The following is an 18,721-nucleotide window of genomic DNA, read 5'->3' on the forward strand; positions in this document are numbered from 1 at the left end:
TTTGCTCGAGGAGACGCAGGCGCTGTCCGCCCTTGGGACTGGAGTTGCCTCCCTCTTGTACTCCTCGCTCCCCTTCCGGTTTCACATGAGCAGCCCCATCCTTCGATGTGCAGGAGGCGTCGTTAGCACTGACTGAGATCGATACAGGCTCCTGGTGCAACCCACACAAGCCGTCGGCCGCTGAGGAAGCCCTTGGGTACGCCGGGGGCTTTTTGTGCCTGGCAGCAGACATTCAAACGTCGTCCCCAGCCCCGGAGATCGCAGTGTTTCCTGATATATTGGGGGGCGCCCGTGAAAGGTGGGTAGCACCACAACGACACAGCTCCAGGCGTCGGCCGCGGCATCTGCACCTACTAAAGAGACTGAGTCCCCCGAGGGTGCTCGTGGACAAGCTAGCCATTGCTGTGCTGCCGAGGACGCTGTGGAATTCCAGCATCCAATTGCCCGCCGCTCGATCCCGTCACGCTACGAACCCAGGGACGCTCGCCGCCCGGTGCCATCAGAGCCCTTTCGTCCCGCCCCCGCCTGCGACGAGCGCATCGACTTCGCTCAGAGTACTCTGCGCGCCTTCACTGCCATGGCCACACCCGTCATGGCCGGAGGTTTCCAGGCCTTTGGGCACGTCCCAGCGCACTCACACTACCACGAATCACCGCTCGCGTTTGGCCCGCCGCACCTGCCGTTCCGCCCGTCTGAGCTAGCCTCCGCCCGCTACCAACACCCTCCCGCTGGCCACTTCCACTACAACCAGACCACCAGCATGGCAGACGCGCCCTTCCTGACCCCGGAAGAGGAGTTTGCCCAGCTCCAGAAGCTCAGCAACGAGTACGAGCCCGAGGTCACGGTCAGTTGCGCTTCCAACACCGCCCGTGGGGCAGCGCTGACAATTCATTGCAGGGCCCGCTTGTCGGCGACCGCCAGAGCAGCAGCGCCATCGCGACTGAATACGCGAATGCAGACCCCATCTACAGGGTCAAGACGCAGGCTCTGCCCAGCAAATATGCCTTCTTCCGCACCTGCAGGGGCGATGGCCACTGCGGATGGCGAGGTGAGTTTGTGACGATGCCACCGTGACGTGTTTGCATTGACCCGTCTTCGCAGCAATTGCCTTTGGCTACTTCGAGGCCCTGCTGCATGTGGGCGATGTCGCCAAGTTCGACGTCGAGGAAGCCCGTCTGATTTCGATGAACAATCTCCTCAACCTTGCTGGTTTCTCCGAAGATGTTTACATCGACTTTGCCGAAGAGGCCTACGATCTACTCCGCAAGCTGGGTGGCTCGCTGCAGGTCGGCAACGGCGCAAGTCTACTGCTCGAGGCCTTCAACGACATGGGCGTCTCCATGGCCATCATCACATACGTAAAGGTACGCAAAAAACCCTGACTACCTCTTGGACTGCACTAAAATGAGCAGCTCCTTGCCAGTGCCTGGATCCAGTCGCGGGCGGAAGAGTATCAGAATTACCTTCAAATCGACGTAAAGAGTTACTGCTCGCAGAACATTGAGGCTGCCGTCTGTGAAATAGATGACATCGCCGTGGCTGCGCTCTCAGAAGCTCTCGTCAAACCAGCCGGCATCGGCCTTGAGATCCTGTACCTGGACCGTTCCGTCGGCGATGAGGTCAACGCCCATGCAATCTCGCAGCCGATGAACTTCAACGGTCTCTTGCCCATGATCCGCTTGCTTTACCGACCGGGCCATTACGACATTCTCTACAGAGCCGAGGACTTGCCTGCCCCTCAACAGCAAGCGACCATACATGTGGCCCTTGCCTATAATAACAACCACAACTTCGAAGAAGCCTCACCCGACGCCAATCTCCTGTCCATGATTCCTGGAATGTATTCGCACAACCGCTTCCAGACCGTGGACCAGAGCTTCGGACATCGTTGGCCGCCGGCTACTTACGATTTTGATCCGACCCCAGCCCCGCAGCCTCACATCACTCCTATCCAGCCGTATGCACCTCCTCCACCAGCTCCAGTGGCACCTGTGTCTGTTGCTCACCAAGACTTCATGTCTCCGGTACACGCAAGCCCGATAAGCCATCAGAGTCCGGCAAGTCATCACAGCCTCCAGCTGGAACAGCAACCCATGCAGCTTCCATTCCATCCACATCCACCTCCACCGCTTAGTATAGATCGAGCACCTATCACAGTTGAGCGAGGGGGGCCTTTTAGGCCTTCAATGTACGAACTGGAGCCAGGCTTTGGTACCGGCGAGGTCACCCCATTCCAGACGAACATTTTCCGGAAGTAAGTTTTGCTCTGACTCACTTGAAATTCTTTATGTATTGATTCACATAGTTCGCATTTCAATACCTGTCACTTCATGAACCCATCGTTTCAACCCGAGGAATGGTCACCTCATGAATACCGAACAGGCAACAAGGGAAGACACAAGTCTGCCTCGCAGTAGCACGACTTTCTTTTGAGCGTGAATTTTACCCTCACCATTCGGAGGCACATTCCGACCTTTCAGCGACCAGCGCCGGCGTTTATCGAGCACTATTTGCTTTCAGTACTTGCATCATTCCCTGCCTCTATGGCCTGGATCTTACCATGACTAACGACGATACCATTGCTATTCCAATTCTCGGATCTATTTCCATAGCAAAACCTGAACTGGGCGGATGTCTGCTTCACTTGTCACCAGATTGCAAGAAGCCTCCCGCGAGGATGATGAAGTTACGACCAAGACTATCGACCTCCACGGGTGCCAACTTGAACATACACGTATTAGCGGAAACTCTCTTAGGGTATACATTCATCAACATTATTTTGTTTAATCACAGCCGTCTCCACACTTCAACCAATATCTGGTATGCGCGGTCTTTCCTGGTCTTTCTAAGCCTTCGTACCCGAGGGCTGTTCGGCCCCTCCAGCAATTACTCGGGGGCCTAGGTCGTCCGAGCACTCACGTGACGGGGCTAACGCCTTGCTACATAATTGTCTGTCTCGGATCGGGGCTACCCGATCACTTATTCAACGCGTACCACTATCCGAGACTCGCCACGGAAGTCCACGACGTTTCCCGCAGGATTAAGGCTTTGAAAAAGGCGCAATACAGGCGCCTCGAACACCGCTGGCCAGATCGAATCGCAGGGATGAGCTAAGGAGGATGACAAGCAATCATAGGCGGATGACTGGGTGAGCGCGGCATGGCTGATGCTCCTGTCATAGACATCACCGTGGACGTGCGTATCACGGGTCTAATGGTTCGGGCGCGGAAAGTTTAGATAAGAACTAGAGAGCTGCCAGAAAATACAAATAACACCACAGTAGCTCGGCACTATCGACCTGCTACGGTAGCTCATCTGATCATCATGTCTTTGACCGTACGTGTCTTGTCGTTGTTCATCTCACGCCGCTGAGTACATGTCTTAGAGCTCGAGATGCTTGTGCAGTCGCTGCTGGGACAACTCAATAGTCAGAACGGCGCCACTATGGTACTAGATCGAAAGCCTTGGTACGATCGGTAACACGATGGGCCCCATTAAAGAGCGGCTCTGCAAGCACACAGATTTAGGCCCGCATTCAGCTCGGGCCATTGTTCTCCCAACCGAAAGTAACTTTGTCCAGGACAATCATGGTTGACGGCATGCTAAATCGTGAAGCACTTGTTCCGACGACTGACTGACTCGGGAGATGCTGCAGGCACGGCGTTGAGCGCAGGTACTGAGCAGCACAGGCGAGGACACGAGAAAAAGAAAACATGTTGAGGCATAATATATGTACGTATGTGATACACGCGCAGGCTGCGCAGCATGCACCGGGCAGACCAGGCCACATGCACGAAGGCGCCGCCCCCGTCTGCACGGAAGATTCCACGGCGAATCGATCGAAGCGTTCACCGTCTTTCTTGTGCGCTGCAGAGGTGTGGAGGAACGAGAGCTTGGCTGACGCGAGTAGGAGGGAAGTATGGCTATCTACAGCCGGTTCGGACTCAGTACATTACACTACGAGCGAAACCCCCTTCTTCACGATACGGCGGGTCACGCTCTCCCATCATCGTGACATCGTCGCTCCCTTACATCCCTCCTCCTATCAGGTCCCCTCTACCCTCGAACAGGCAAGATCCTCCATCTGCACGACTTCCCGCTCAGGCCCACAAGACCCGCCCGCTCTCCGTAGCACAGCATCGGCGCAATCTGCGCCACGCAGCAACGCGCCTGCTCAGCAGATGACGCCTGTCCATCGAGCTGAACGCCTCAAGGGCATCTGGTTCGTCAAGGGTCGCACCTTGTATGCGCCGACACGACATGCTACCCCGCTTTCCCTGTGTTCAGTGTCCGCTCGTGGCGCTGCTGGTACGAGGCTTCGGAAGAGCGTAATGAAGAGGGGCAGATGCTGCGGCTAAGGCTTCCGAGACATGGCGTGAGCCCAGGGTACACATGGGATGGTGGGAATTGGAGAGTGAGGCGAGGAAGCTTGGGCGCTGGCGGCGTATTCATACCTTGAATCGCTGGGCACGGGGTGCTGGGCAGTTTTGCCGGGCGGTTTATGATAGTGACAAGCAAAGCCCGGGTTTCAAAGTGAAGGGCATGACTAATGAGAGGCTTCTGGGGCTCCTGGGGCTTCGTGGGCCTCGTGTACGTGTCCGGTGCCCGTTCTGTGATACAGAAGTCAGAGGCTCTAGAGCCGTGCACTCTTGATGGTCCAGCGACGGAAAGGGCCGTCAAACATGGTGGCCTGCAGGCCGATATATCCTCGGTACACCGTCGGTGCGCATGTATGCACTCAGGGCACTCATAGCACAGGGCACGTCCAGTTCGAGTACCATCGAGAATACGCGCTTTGGTTCTCAAGCGTCTTTCAGTCATACCTTGGAGCACGGACGGTCTCCCGAGGACTCGTCTGGGGATGGACAGACGCGTACCGAGCCGCAGGAACAGTACGCTTGAATCGTTACCGGGATCACCTCATTCCGAAGGAGTGGCTTCAGAACTACCGTCGGAAGAATCGCCGTCGTCGTTGTCGTGGTGCGATTCTGACTCGCCCGAGCCATTGCCTCTCATTTCCACATCGCCGGTACCTCCGTTTGCGAGATTACCCTGTGCCTTGACTTTACTCTGGCTGCGTTGGGAACGCTTTCGCTCCTCGCTCAGCAGATATTCCTTCTCTTCTCGCATTTCAGAGAGTTGTTTGAAAGTGACTTTTTGGACACGCTGTAGACTGGCGAGCTGCTTCCTTAATTCTTTCACCTCGTTAGACTGCGTGGCGCCCAGCATCTCCTGTGCCCTTGCGTCTGCGTTCAACGAAAGGAAGTCGGCAGCCGGAGCAATTCCTCCACTTGAAGGAGCGTTCCATGTTGAAAGCTCAGCGAGGCTCGCTTCGAGCATAGCTTGCGGGAAGCTGGGATGTACCAAAGCTTCTTCGAAAGCGTTCTTTTTCGCTACTGTTTCCGTTGCGGATATGACAGGTCTCTTGAGGTGACCATTGAGTTGCATAGTTAGAGTGTAGTTGGGCGGGACAAGCGCGTTGCCTTCAGGTACGCCGCTGTCCTGCTTAGGCTTCACTACTGTCTGGATCTTGAAGGTCGGCTCTGTAGCAGCCGGAAATCCAACAGGTTCAAGAAATTTCAAGTTCGTCACGGGGCCGGGCAGATTCGTCGCTGTCGACAGGTAATTTCCCTTCGCAGTATCCCATACAGCAATCTTGCCGGTGGTATGTCCTGAGATTAGTGTCTGCCCATCCCAGCTTAAGCTCAAAGCGAGGGCGGCACCAAGCTTTTGTGATTCCGCATTGAATCTTGTATTTGGAGAGGGCTGTATAGGACGATGTGATGACGCTGTATCTCGAAGAGTGTCCGTTGCCGTAGTCTTCTGCATGTCATCGTAAAAGTCGACCGTCTGCAGACTTCCATCTCCGTATGCCAGATGGAAGGCGCGGTCAGCGGGATCGAGGGTGATGGCCTGCGGGAGCTCCGGAAGCAAGTACGTCCTGAGCAACTGTCCATTATAATAGTCCCAAAGTATAGCCGACTTGTCTTCAGACGTGGAAATGGCAATGTTAGCACTGCTAGAGCTGTGACCGCAGACAATAGAGGAGATAGGGCCGCGGTGGGTGGAGAGGGTATGTATGGGAGAGCGCGACGTGTCCGGCGAGAAGGAAAGGATGGCGGGCAGCGCCCAGACGTGGATCATTGCATCTGGCGAGCCGGAGAGGAAGAAGTTGGACGTGGGATCGACGGCGAGGGATGTGACAGGTTGGAGATGGGAGGTAGAGGTCGACACCAGTCGGCCGGAGGATATCTTCAAGATGGTCAGCATCCTGTAGTGCTAGTGGTATGCGTATTGCGAACCTCCCAGGCCAGCACTCTGCCACTCTCAGTACCCAGCAGCAGCACCGTGTCTCTGGCCGCAAGCGTGATGCTATGAATTCGCTCGGGAAACGGTATGATTGCCTCCTGATTCCCCTTCTCCCTACTATACACATGTACTACTGCCTTCTCTGCTTGGGCCGCGAAGATGTGCGAGCTGCTCACGGCAAGCCCATTCTGCGCCGATGCGCTCTTTTTGAAGACATGGCGCTGTGCAGCAAGCGGCTGGAATTCGTGGAGGAAAATGCCCGCATCCTTCGTCACGCCGGTGTTTGCTTTCGTTTGGGCGGATATCGACGCAACAAATTGCTCGGTGAGCATTTTGGGGGTTTGATGGCGCGTGGGGTTGGCGGAGCTCACAGCTTCGAATAATTTTTTGGAATGGGAATGGCCGCTAGTGACGTACTCGGTACGAGCCGAGGTCGGTGGGGCCTGATCCTGGTCAAGTTGGACAGTCATTGTTCACATTGTTCACATTGCTTCGCAAATATGTGTTGGTTTTTCGTACATCCGGTCCTCACTCGGATGCTAATTTCTATCGGGCTATTCCAGATGGCGCGGAGAAAGCACTTTCCCTACGGAGCTCTATTCACCCACCGTCAAGAACCCCTCCATGACCTCCACGGCCGCCCCACTCATCTTCAAATCCTCAACCTCCTTTCCGTCTTCCTTCAACAAGACTTGCACATGAATATCGCACCTACGTCCCATCTCGATGCCTTGAGTCAGATGAAATTTTCTCTTCCTTCCTCCTTTTTCGGTCAGACTAAGATAGGCGGCAAGATCGCAACTTGCACTTCCCGTTCCCGGATCCTCCCTACTGCCCAAACTACGAGTGCGCAGCTGTCGCACCCCCGGCTCCTCATCGTTGTAGCCTAGGTCAGTATAGTAGAAGCTGCCTGTATAGCCAGTATCCCAGCCGCTGCCCTTATCGAGGTGCTCGCCCTTGTAAAGCTCCGCCAATGGTAGCAGGCCTGCTGTGGGAACGGCTAGGGCCTCCAAGTCTTTCATGCGGATGAGGTTGAACGCCATACCCTTGACTATGGATACCAAAGGCACGTTTGATGATTCTGAGCCGTTCAACTCCGGAAACGGGTGTGGAAGAAGGTGCTCCTTGTGAAAGTACACGTCGTGAGGGATACCGACGGTTGACGTGCCTAATTCCTTGTTGAACTCGAAAGGAATGATTCCCGCAATGGTACGGAGCTTCTTAACATTTGGGTATGCGTTCGCATGCGCGGCAACGTATATGCTTGTTCCAATGGTAGGATGGCCTGCAAATGTCATTCGCGATAGCGCGGTGAAGATGTCATAGTCGGCGATTTCAGGTTCTTCTGGTGTAGGCTCATGCAGAAATGTTATTTCGGAAAGATTGAACTCGTTGGCGATTCTTTGTTTCTGATGCTCGGACAGTCGAGAGCGGAGGGACGCCGGAACGCGGACTACGCCGAGTGGATTGCCCACGTAGCGTGTTTTGGTGAAGACATCAACGGTCGTGAACTGAAGTTGCATGTTGATGTTCTTGGGAAAGATGAATGATCAATATCCAGGTTGTTCAGTTATTGTCTTCTTGTTATGTATCGAAAAGGAGGTTTTGAATGAGTCACTAAGCCAGCGGAGTCATCGTGGGGGTGGTTGCTTGTGAAATGTTATAAATTTTGATTAGTAAGAATATGCACCATCATGTACCTCTTCAGTCATTGATTAGGATCTTGCTGCGCATGCCATGTAGAATCACTAAGAAGGCTATCAAGCTTCCTTTGCCCATTGCTTCCCACTCCATACCGGTCCCACTGTCCAAAGCCAGTAGTCACGTCCCTTGAGCAACCAGATAGCCCACGACGGAAGACGCCATCCCATCGCCGCTCCTACGCCCTTCGATCTTCCAATCGGTACTAATTGTGTCTCTCTCTTCTCCTCCTTAAACGCCTTCTCTGCAGGTACTTCACCTTCCGCTTTGCCAGCAGCAAGTAAGAGGTCACGCTTGATGTTCGTGCCAAGGATTGGTACGGCTTCCATAATGCTGTGTACCGCAGGTCGAGCATAGTTGGAAACGTCGCCGATGGCGTAGATTCTAGGGCCGGCTTTGTCGACGCGAAGAGTGGATGAATTGGTTTCCACTTGGCTAGTAGATGGGTCTAGTATATCCTCAGAGAGGAATTTCGTATTCGGGCTGAAGCCAGTAGCTGGAATAAAGAGGTCGGCTTCTAGAGTGGTACCATCGCTGAGCTCGAGGGTTGTTCTAGACGCAACCTGGTTCAAGCGTGCTCCAGCGTTGTTTGGAGCCACGCTGAGAACTTTTCTGTTCTTGACGACGGTAACACCCACCTTAGCCAGGTAGTCCTCGGCAGTCTGTGCAATCGATGACCTGAGGTAGGGAAGTATGTTCGCAGACGAAGTCACCAAGGTGATCGGAATTTTCGGGCTTTGGAGCTTTGAGCTGAAAATCCCAGCACGACCATTGAGATGCTCGCCCAACTCGCCTGCAGTCTCCACGCCGGATGGCCCTCCACCAGCAATAATAATACTCTTTGCCGTTTCCAGTCCACTGCGGAATTCAGCCCATGCCTCACGAAGAGCCTTCTCATCGTTGGCATTGAATCCAAATAAGGGAGATGGTGTAGAGGCACCCGTAGCGATGACAAGAGCGTGAAAGGCGACTGTAAGTGTTTGACTGCTTGCGGCTGGCGCGATGGTAACCCTGCGCTGTTCATGATTAACAGCCGTTGCTGAACCGTGGATGAATTCAAAGTGGTGTGTAGAATATCGCTCGAATTGGCTTGGTATGCTGACGAAGAGCTTGTCTTGAGGAAAGTAGTTGTCTGAAATCAAGGCGCGAGGACAGGCCTGCCTGCAAATTGCCTTTGAGGCTGCGCTGACTATTACGATCTTGTATTCCTGCTTTGGTGGAAGGACTGGCAGAGCATGCTTCAGTAGGTAGTGGGCAATGGAGACGCCGCCATAAGAACCACCGAGAATGATGATCTTCTTGCTATTTGAATCATGCTCGGACGCCATGTTTTTTAAGCTCCGACCTTTTGCTGGAACAGTTATAAAGATGTGTCTGGAGACAATCAGACTTGTGTAACATGTGTTCTAGAATGACTCGTCTGGCGATGGGTATGCAAATGGACAATCGGGAACAAGCAGCTTCGTGCGCGAAAGTGCGAAGCAATGGAAATCTGATCTCATGGTGAAGCCAAGGGGTATTTATCGGACATGAGTTTGGAGACGGCCGTAAGGTGTTGGAGAGTCGGAGCCGAATTGCAGCCGCCGGAGCTGTCGTACATCGCTTCATTGACCAATGAGCGTGGCTGCTTTCCGTGCAGACCATCGTACCTGGAGCTCTTCGCTCGCACGATACGGACGAAATCGAAGTTGTCGGACGAATGATGCATAATGGTACGCGATTTATCTACAAAAAATTAGGTTGTGTAGTATGAGCAGTGCTCTGTCAGAGGGGCCGATCAGAAGAGGCAATTACGCAAATGGAAGAACGGCCACTGGTACTCTACAGGGCATCTCGACAACCATGCCTGATGCATTGAATCGATCGGGCGGGTGCTCCACAATAGATTGAACGATGTATGGGAGTATATGAGGCCACGACGGAGCGTTCTATGAAAATTAAACTCGGACGTCCAGCGGAAAACGTGAGATCATCCCATACCACAGAGCTCGACGTCCTGCCCTTGGTTTGAAAGCTTCTGAGATTTCACCGGTCGCACGCTGAGATGATTATGCCATGCCATGCCTTCCGTCTCATCGGCTTGGTCTCAAGCAGTCTCGCGGAGTCTTGATTGTTCTACATTGTCGCTTCTGACGTACAAGCAACGGGACGTAACATTGCTATGCTTACCTACTGGGGCTGAAAGGCATAACGAGGTACGTTGCAGCCTTGTCACCTCCTTCAAAAGAGCTTAAAGCCCCCAGCACATCTTGAGAATGTCGTTGATGCTGAACAGCCCGAATGGCCTTCAATGACTCCGACACGGAGTCTATAGCCCTCGTCGACTGGCTAGGTATCATAGTAGGTCGCCACGCCACTGTTCGCGCATGGGCACAATACAAACGTAAGATCCCGTTCAAGCCAAGATGATGATAGTATTATCGAACGTCAGGGATCTTCTACCGAAACGACACTGGACGCAACTCTCATGGTGGGCAACTAAGAGGACATAACATCGGAATACTTTCCCTTGGGTCCGCACCCCAAAGACAACCACTGCGCACTCGAAGTTAGTAATGCGACTGACAGCAATGCTTTCACCCAAGAGTTGACGATACCCATATCTTTAGTGACTCCCTAGAGGATGCTTTCAAAACAAATCTCACCGACTTGTCTACGACCGCTGAAGGCACGAAGAGAAGAAGACTGGGCGTAAGGGCAAAGGTGCTTACCCTACCCACAGTTTCCTAGCCCAACTAACACATTCATATAGCTCCTGCAAGTTTTTCGAGAGTCTGACTAAAGCTGGGCTCAATAGCTTGGCTGAGAGAGAAAATTTGGTGACAACCAAGTAGTGAATGTGTTCCGGGACGATATACTGGGGCGACATGAAGCTGCAATGCGATCTCGCCCTTCATGGCCAGTTTGAACGGATGGTGAAAGGGATATCAAATCAAAGCAGGGACCGAGGCAGTGTTGGCAACATGTTGACGGTGCAAGTGTCATAACGAGATCTGGTAGAACAGCGGGATGATGATCGTGTTCCTTACCTTGTACCATGTGCTCGCAATTCTAGACGAGGTTCACGACCCGTCCGGTGTTGAATGCATGTGTAGTAGCATGGAGGGGATGATCCTTAGAATTTGTGCTGGTCCCAATAAACGGAGACTTATTGTGTGCTGATTTGATCCAGGATGTGCGATAAGGCCGGAAATTCACGAAGAGAAGCTCGGAGTCTCATATCGTAAGTGGCAAACCCCTTCTAAAGTAGCACTTTGGAAAATAATTGTTTCACCCACATCACAGGGAGGATTTACAATTGAAGGCGCAGGCGAAGAAGCGAGGGTCCAGAAGAGGTTCATCAAATGGTACGTTTCGAATCGACAGACGTCGCAAGAGTCATGCGTTGGTGTGGTGGTGCTCAACACTTTTAAGCTTCAGAAGGTGGGTCATCATTTCTAGTTCCCAAACGTCAAAACTCGGCATGCCTGCTGTTTCTACAAGGCTATTTCCCCAGCTCGCGCGGTCGATCCGTCCCGCGCGACTACCGACATATACCCAGAGACCTGGACAATTATTCACGCTAAACTGAGAGCCTGTTCAGTGAGCGATCTACAGAGTATTTCAACCCACGACTAGGCCTAACAGGCAACTCCGGTGTAGGTGAAAAGACTGTTCAGTCATGAATCCACGTAACCAGAGTTTGTAAGAGGCACTTAGGAGGTAATCTATACACTAGAGCCGAGCCCTCGGCCCGTGTGAATAGACCAATAAAGAGGCAAGTTTATGCCAAGATTATCGACGGTTCGGAAGGCTCCAAAAAGCTGCCATCCCACTCATAGATCGTAGAAAGAGGGGGCACGTGAGGGGGCATGTAAGGGGTAAAGGCAGGTAAGAAGCCTTCCTTACGAGGGGATTGGACGTGAGTATATATGGTAGAGAGGATCCGGCGGATCCGAAGTGTACCTTGGTACTATTCCCGTACGGTTCCTGATGAACAGTCATCCGAGAGAGCCGAAATCTATACGCCAAATCATCTATACCCGGAGAAATTGACTGAACAGGCTCTGAGCCGCGCCTTTTACGTCCGGCGTTTATGATTCGCCCGTCATGTTCGTGCTTCAGGAGATCAAGGGTAAGGTTCGCGCTATGCTTCGCATGAGCCAGGCTTTCAAGAGGCAATTCCGGTCTGGGTATGTACGTAGACTGATCGCCCCCTGTATATCTTCCGATTCAGCCAATTTCCTTGATTCAGTTCCCTGGCAGTGCAACTCGGTTACCGCGCATGAAAGAGATGGAACTTCGAAGACTGGTAGCAGCTGTGTTGTGTATATGCCTCGGTGGCATTGGCGTTGCTGCGTCGGACGAGGGTCAGAGTGTTGAGATACGAGCGTTGACAATCGACGATATACCGCCATGTGGTGTGAGTATTTCAGATACGCATATGTGCTGAAATTTCAAGAGGATTCGAAGACTGACAAACTAACAGCTAAGCTGCCTTTTCCTCACTGTCCCACCCACTGGCTGCGCCCTTAACGATTATAGCTGCCAATGCCAGAATGTCGAACTCGCGCACACACTTTCGGCCTGTATGCTAGCAAATTGCACCATGGTCGACAGCCTGAACACGGCGAAAGTGCAACAAGATATTTGCCATCTCTCCAACGAGTCAAAGCAACACGATGCCTACATCTATACTATCACTTGTTACACGATCGCCGCAATCTTCGTCCTTCTGCGGGTTGTCGGTAGGGTTGTGACTAGAAGATTCGCTTATGATGACTGCATTGTTGTTGCAGCACTGCTCCTCACAGCTGTCCCTCTGGGGCTCGTGCTAAAGATGGCGGGAGGAGGCTTTGGCGAACATCTCTGGAACCTTCAACAAGGACAACTACTACAAAATCTACGATTCTTCTATGTGGCATGGATAACTTACACATTTGTGCTCGGTCTCACGAAAATATCCCTGACATTATTCTACCACGAGGTCTTCCCAACGCAAGGTGCTCAGAGAGGATGCTTCGTACTCCTGGGCTGGATTGCCATCAATACTTTGATCCTAATATTCCTCACAATCTTCAATTGTAACCCTGTAAACGCATTTTGGGACCGCGATATCAAGCATGCCAAGTGCTTAAGCATCAACGCCATCGCATACGCAAACAGCGCATCGACGATTGCTCAGGATGTTGCTCTCTTGATATTTCCTTTGGTATGCATTTGGACGCTGAACATGAAAAGGTGGCGCAAGATGGCGGTGGGCTTCATGTTCGCTATCGGAACACTGTATGTATCTCCCTTCGAGTCACTCCATTGGAAGCGACTACTGACCAAAGTGTAGTGGTTGCGTGGCCACGATAGTCCGTCTACGTACCCTCCTCACCTTCAAGACCACGATAGACCCAACTTGGGATTATGTTCCCATAACCGTTTGGACGGAAATCGAACTCGCCTGCTGTTTCGCCTGCGTCTCCCTACCTGCAATCCGAATGTTACTTGTGCGCGTCTTGCCCAAGGGTTTTTTTTTCATCTATCACCTCGAGATTCCGCTCGCGGATGACTACCGTCCCAGATCTGGGTGCAAACAACATGAACACCAAACCTGTTCCGGAAAGAAGAGGGTTCCGAAGCTGGATGCATATCACGACAGATCATAGCCAGAGTACGGGACAGTCAAGCGAGATGGGTGTGTTGAGTAAAGCAGCGAGATATGAGCAGAATGAAAAAGGTTTTATAAAGGAAGCTTGAGTTGAAGAGGCAAAGATTGCAGATGTGGAGGACGAACTATTACAGACGCCCTGGGATCATCGACGTAGATTCAGCTCTGGAAAAAATCGATATACATTGTAAGACACAATGCTCAACACATGGGTCATGAATTAAGGGAATGTTGCTCTTTCCAACGATATTTGTGCATCAAGTTAGAATACGAAGTCGACCGTATTCACATTCAGTATCGAAGCCACAACATCGCCACGCGACATGCATTAGTCGCGTTGAAATAAGCTTGCGAAGATGTAATTTTCCCAGTCCTGCATTTTACAATGCTGATTTTTCATAGGCATACAGTACGAATCGAAAAGCTAGAGTACTTCTTGTCTCCGAGTGCCGACTTTAGAATAGCTCGACACGTCTAGAACAATAATTGAACGCTCTGGTCAAGCTTTCAGCCGTCCAAGGGAAGGTGCTTAATCTGGTTATTTCTCTGGGCAAATGGATACCGCTTCCAATAAGAACCATGCACGCTACCTGCGACGGGTTAGGACGACTATACATAAACCACGATATTAATTAGCCTCAAACAGGACGCGGATCGCTACTTTTACATCAATCGCTCTACGCATATTGTGGAGCAATGTCAATATCGGAACGCGGCTCTGCACGCTTCCCCACATTGTAAATGCCAAATGAGCCCACATGACTGCTCTCCATATATAGCGTGCTGCCATCCTTCAGCAACTTTGAGGGAGAGCGGATAGCCATAACGTGCGAGTCAATATGATAACGCCCTCGCTACTTCCTGTCGCTCTCGCGACGTTCGCGCTCTTTCTTTCGCCACTGAACGCTCGTGTGCTCGACAAACGTCAAGATGGTAACCACTGGGTTACAACATGGACCAGTATGCCCCAGCTCGTCGAATCTAGTAACATGCCCCCATCTCAATTCGTGAGTGAAACCCCGACCAGATTATATGGATACCAGATCTAAACGTGATCCAAGACTTCCGGTGGCGTTCTCAAAGACGCAACACTCCGTCAAACCCTCCACATGACAGTTGGCTCCCCCAAGATCAAAATCGCTATTTCAAACACGTTCGGAGGCTCCGACCTTCCCATCACGGCCGCCTCGGTTGGTCTGCCAACTGGCGGCGCAGCAGGTGTGTCTGGCATCGAGGCCTCGCCTCTTGCAGCAATCACCGTTGGCGGCAAAGCCTCCTTCACAGTGCCGCGAGGCCAAGTCGTGGTGAGCGACGAGATCGACTTCGAAGTCAAACCACAACAAAATATTGCTGTGAGCTTGTACAGTCAAGCAGGTCAGAGCGGAAGTAGCATCACCGGGCACCCGGGCAGTCGAACGACGAGCTGGTTCGTGAAGGGAAATGCCGTGAATTCAACGTCGATCAGTGGAACCAGCAGTGTGCACTGGTAAGCTCACCGCCTTCTTCATCCCTTGGGATACCAAAATCACTGTTCGAGCTGCGTGTGCTAAATCGCGCCAGGTACTTCGTCTCCGCCGTCCACGCCTCGGTCCCCACCACCACCTCGGGCCTCATTATAATTGGCGACTCCATCACCGACGGCCGCGGCTCCGACGACAACAAAAACAACCGCTGGCCCGACCTCCTCCTCGCTCGCCTCCAGACCACTAACCACACGAATGTCGCCATCGGAAACCAAGCCGCTGGAGGGAATACAGTGCTCTCAGGCGGCCTCGGTCCCACTGCCTTGTCCCGCTACAAGCGTGACGCCCTCGAGCAACCCGGCGTGAAGTACGTCATGATTTTCGAAGGCGTGAACGATATCGGCAGCGGCGCGGCTGCAGGTTCTTTGACCAATGCGTACAAGCAGATCACAGCTGATGCGAAGAAGGCTGGCTTGGTGACGATTGGAGGGACGATCACGCCGTTTGGTGGAAACAGTTATTACAGCGCCGGGCATGAGCAGGCTCGCAAGCAAGTGAATGACTTCGTCAAGGCGAAGGGGAACTTTGACTTTGTTGTCGATTTTGCCGGCGCGATTGAAAACAAGGGAGACCCGACGAAGATGGATAGTAAGTACAATGGAGGTGATGGGTTGCATCCGAATGTGGCTGGGTACCAGGCAATGGCAAATGCGTTTCCGCTGGAAGCTTTTGCGTGATCGGAAAACAGGTAAGAGGTGGCATGCGACAACACTACTGTAACAGGATGCAACTGAGGTGCGAGAATGAAGTTGATGTACAAGTACAGCAATAGAAGCGCTTACAAAGACATCGATCATTGAATAGAATCCGTTCGCGGCAAAGAGACAAGCGTGATGACCATGTATTGCAATCACATCGACCAACCCACAGGAAACCGAGAAGCACCCACCTCGAGGTGACAAGTCCGCCTGCCTCAATACCCTTTGTACTAACTCTCACGAAGGACAGAAACAGGCTCGGAGCACGAAATGCGGCAACCAACAGAGAGGATAGTATAGGTAGCCTTCGATGCAGTCGGGATCAATCGATGCGTCCTCATGTCAGGAGCCAGACCTCGAGCTACAGTCTGAGTCTCCCGACTCCACACTGGGGCCATTGCGATAGCTCTGCTCGGAAGCTTCCTCATATTGAGATTCGGAACGGGGCTGTGAGTGTGAGCGCATCGAGTAAGATCCAGGTACGTGCTGGGCGCGAGGTCGTTCGTTAGGATGGTCGATAGAGTAATGACCATCACCGCCATGTTGGAAGGTTGCAGGAGGCTTGTTGGGGAGATCCGACAATGAAATCGCACCCCTTTCTGTTGATATGTCCCCATTCACAATGTAGCGCGGAAGAGTTGGCTTGTGCAGCTCAGACACTGGCCTGTTTAGCGGATGAAACGGGGGCATGAAATCAGAGTCGTTGGTGCCGTCGGTGGTCACACGTCCTAGGGCCCTATTAGTAATGAGCACGATTCTTCACGATGCGCATGAGCGTAAGACTTACCTGCTCGCCGAGATCCCCCAGCCTCTTCTTCAGCATATCGGTCATCGTAACGTGTTTCGCGTCCATCGTCATCAGCACCAGGGTTGGCTGTCTCATACTCCAGGAGCTTGATCAATCGATAGAAGAGTACGGCAATGATAGCCCCAAGGAGAGGCCCAATCCAGTAAATCCAGTGATATCCATCAAACCTTCCGAGAACTACATCGGGACCGAAAGACCGGGCAGGATTCAAAGAGCCTCCGGTGAAGAACACAGCTGTCCATGTCAGCATCATGTATGCGAAGGGTGTAAGAAATTGCCATACCAGCTAACTCAGCGATAAACAGGGCAAGACCAATGCCGATAGGGGCAATAAACGTAGCTCGGTGTTTCTCTGCGGCCAACATGAAGATGGCAAATATGAGTTCAGCAGTGCAGAGCGCTTCGATGAAAACACCTCGCGTAACTGAGACACCACTGCTCAATCTGGTTCGAACTGCCAAAGGGCCCGGAAGCAGGCCCGATACTACAGCTGCTGCGGTGATAGCTCCCACTATCTGAGCGAGGATGAGCAGAAACGCTTTGGCCCAGCCGATGGCGCCGATCAGGGCCAAGGCTACCGACACCTGTGCAGAACTTAGCGGAGCTGATATCATAGAGAGTATAGGCACGCACCGCTGGATTGAAGAGCCCTCCACTGATTCGGAAAAAGATCCATACGTTGACAAGCAACGAGAAGCCGAATGCCAAAGATATATACAGAAGCGTAGATGTACTTGCGGGGCTGTCCACAGTCTGGTTTGGAGGCGTATTCGCGACCTGAGTAGCGGCAAAAGCGAAAGTCAGGAACAATGCAGTGCCGACAAACTCCCCCAGCATTGAGATGAACAGATGGCGGACTCTGTTCGGAAGCCACGAGAAGCCCGGTAGGCGCTTCTCACCAGGCCGGTTCGGATCTTCAGTGTACGTCGGCTTCATGCCTGGAAAGACCATAAAGCTGTCCGCGGGCCTGTTGACATTCATTGTAGGCGGTATACGAGGGACTGAGTACTAATAGTCGAGGTGGGGTTGCTTGACGGAAACGTCCGAGACGACGCGCGAGACGAGGCGTCCTTGAAAGAGAGAAACAGGCCAAATCGAGTGACAAGAATGGTATAGCAGGGAAGTGATAGGATGTAGGGCCGACGAATGCAGAAATAGGACAGAGGCTAGATGTGTGATGTGCCAAACAAGAGTATGGGGAAAAGGATGGGAGTGGAGCAGAGATCGAGTGCGACAACAACATAAACATGACGCAATGATATTAGAAGTAGAAGTGACATTCACGATGCAGGCACGAGGAGCCCTCCATTGGTGACTAGCACTTTCCTCATGCTACCCTCAAGATTAAGATCGTTGAGAAGCAACATTAGGCACGATGTTGTGACGTCTTTTCCGCGCCCGTAGAGCGAGTGCAGATAACATCGCCGGGCCGAGCCCGCAATTGAGAAGGTCTGAGTATTGTCAGCCTTTCCTATTGTTGTGTGGCGCTGTAGGTGTAGGCGATGATGGTTCCTCGATCGATGATTTTCCAGTTGGATGTTATGCCGCAAGTCGGTTGTATGCTTTTGTTTGATGGACTGCGACACCGTTCAGATTCCAGAAGATGCAGTTGAAGACAGTGTTCTCGCGAGGTTGGGCTACGAGGTGAGATTAGTTGTTTGACTACGTCTGCCTAGGAAGTGTCTCGCTGCTCCAAGCTGCTTCCGGACAGCGCACGATTATCCCCCAGGGCGTCACCCAAATCGCCCGAAGCGTGGTCATGTTTTTAAATGTGGAATCTAGAGTGCAGGAACAGACATAGGCACGAAGCAGATGGATACTTCATGTGCCAAGGTGGGCTTGTACGCACGTGAAAGGTTACACGATCTTCACAAGGACAGTTACGCCCGAAGAATACTTGGAGAAATGGCGGAATGAGCAGACGGAAGCACAGGAAGCGTGTCTAGATGCGGCGTGGAATGGTGAAGTGTGACAAAAACGTGCAGTCGTCCCCACCTGGGCAGGCCGCGCTTTATCCCAGCGTTTTAGCGTGCATGAGGCATGG

General features: G+C 52.5%; 6 protein-coding genes across 6 annotated transcripts; 3 read left to right on the plus strand and 3 right to left on the minus strand.

Annotated features, from left to right (window-relative positions):
- Nucleotides 1-577: 577 nt before the first annotated feature.
- Nucleotides 578-2,417, plus strand: N0V89_002992 (uncharacterized protein; the record flags this gene model as incomplete). The annotated part of the gene is made up of 5 exons (XM_056211796.1): nucleotides 578-844; nucleotides 898-1,048; nucleotides 1,102-1,364; nucleotides 1,413-2,254; nucleotides 2,306-2,417. The coding sequence occupies 5 exons, from the start codon at nucleotides 578-580 to the stop codon at nucleotides 2,415-2,417; spliced, it is 1,635 nt and encodes a 544-aa protein (XP_056075269.1).
- Nucleotides 2,418-4,920: 2,503 nt separating this feature from the next.
- Nucleotides 4,921-6,641, minus strand: IPI3 (Pre-rRNA-processing protein ipi3; the record flags this gene model as incomplete). The annotated part of the gene is made up of 2 exons (XM_056211797.1): nucleotides 4,921-6,279; nucleotides 6,486-6,641. 2 exons carry the CDS (start codon nucleotides 6,639-6,641, stop codon nucleotides 4,921-4,923), a joined length of 1,515 nt encoding a protein of 504 aa, XP_056075270.1.
- A 264-nt stretch (nucleotides 6,642-6,905) lies between these two features.
- On the minus strand, nucleotides 6,906-9,338 carry N0V89_002994 (uncharacterized protein; the record flags this gene model as incomplete). Its single annotated transcript, XM_056211798.1, has 2 exons — nucleotides 6,906-7,820; nucleotides 8,106-9,338. The coding sequence occupies 2 exons, from the start codon at nucleotides 9,336-9,338 to the stop codon at nucleotides 6,906-6,908; spliced, it is 2,148 nt and encodes a 715-aa protein (XP_056075271.1).
- Nucleotides 9,339-12,405: 3,067 nt separating this feature from the next.
- Nucleotides 12,406-13,330, plus strand: N0V89_002995 (uncharacterized protein; the record flags this gene model as incomplete). The annotated part of the gene is made up of 2 exons (XM_056211799.1): nucleotides 12,406-12,410; nucleotides 12,610-13,330. 2 exons carry the CDS (start codon nucleotides 12,406-12,408, stop codon nucleotides 13,328-13,330), a joined length of 726 nt encoding a protein of 241 aa, XP_056075272.1.
- A 1,427-nt stretch (nucleotides 13,331-14,757) lies between these two features.
- On the plus strand, nucleotides 14,758-15,848 carry N0V89_002996 (uncharacterized protein; the record flags this gene model as incomplete). Its single annotated transcript, XM_056211800.1, has 2 exons — nucleotides 14,758-15,134; nucleotides 15,209-15,848. The coding sequence occupies 2 exons, from the start codon at nucleotides 14,758-14,760 to the stop codon at nucleotides 15,846-15,848; spliced, it is 1,017 nt and encodes a 338-aa protein (XP_056075273.1).
- A 749-nt stretch (nucleotides 15,849-16,597) lies between these two features.
- On the minus strand, nucleotides 16,598-17,658 carry AQY1_3 (Aquaporin-1; the record flags this gene model as incomplete). Its single annotated transcript, XM_056211801.1, has 3 exons — nucleotides 16,598-16,911; nucleotides 16,961-17,261; nucleotides 17,311-17,658. The coding sequence occupies 3 exons, from the start codon at nucleotides 17,656-17,658 to the stop codon at nucleotides 16,598-16,600; spliced, it is 963 nt and encodes a 320-aa protein (XP_056075274.1).
- Between the last annotated feature and the right edge of the window lie 1,063 nt (nucleotides 17,659-18,721).

This window comes from Didymosphaeria variabile (genome assembly GCF_027946475.1).
Source record: "Didymosphaeria variabile strain IMI 356815 chromosome Unknown scaffold_2, whole genome shotgun sequence".
Taxonomy (NCBI): Eukaryota; Fungi; Ascomycota; class Dothideomycetes; order Pleosporales; family Didymosphaeriaceae; genus Didymosphaeria; species Didymosphaeria variabile.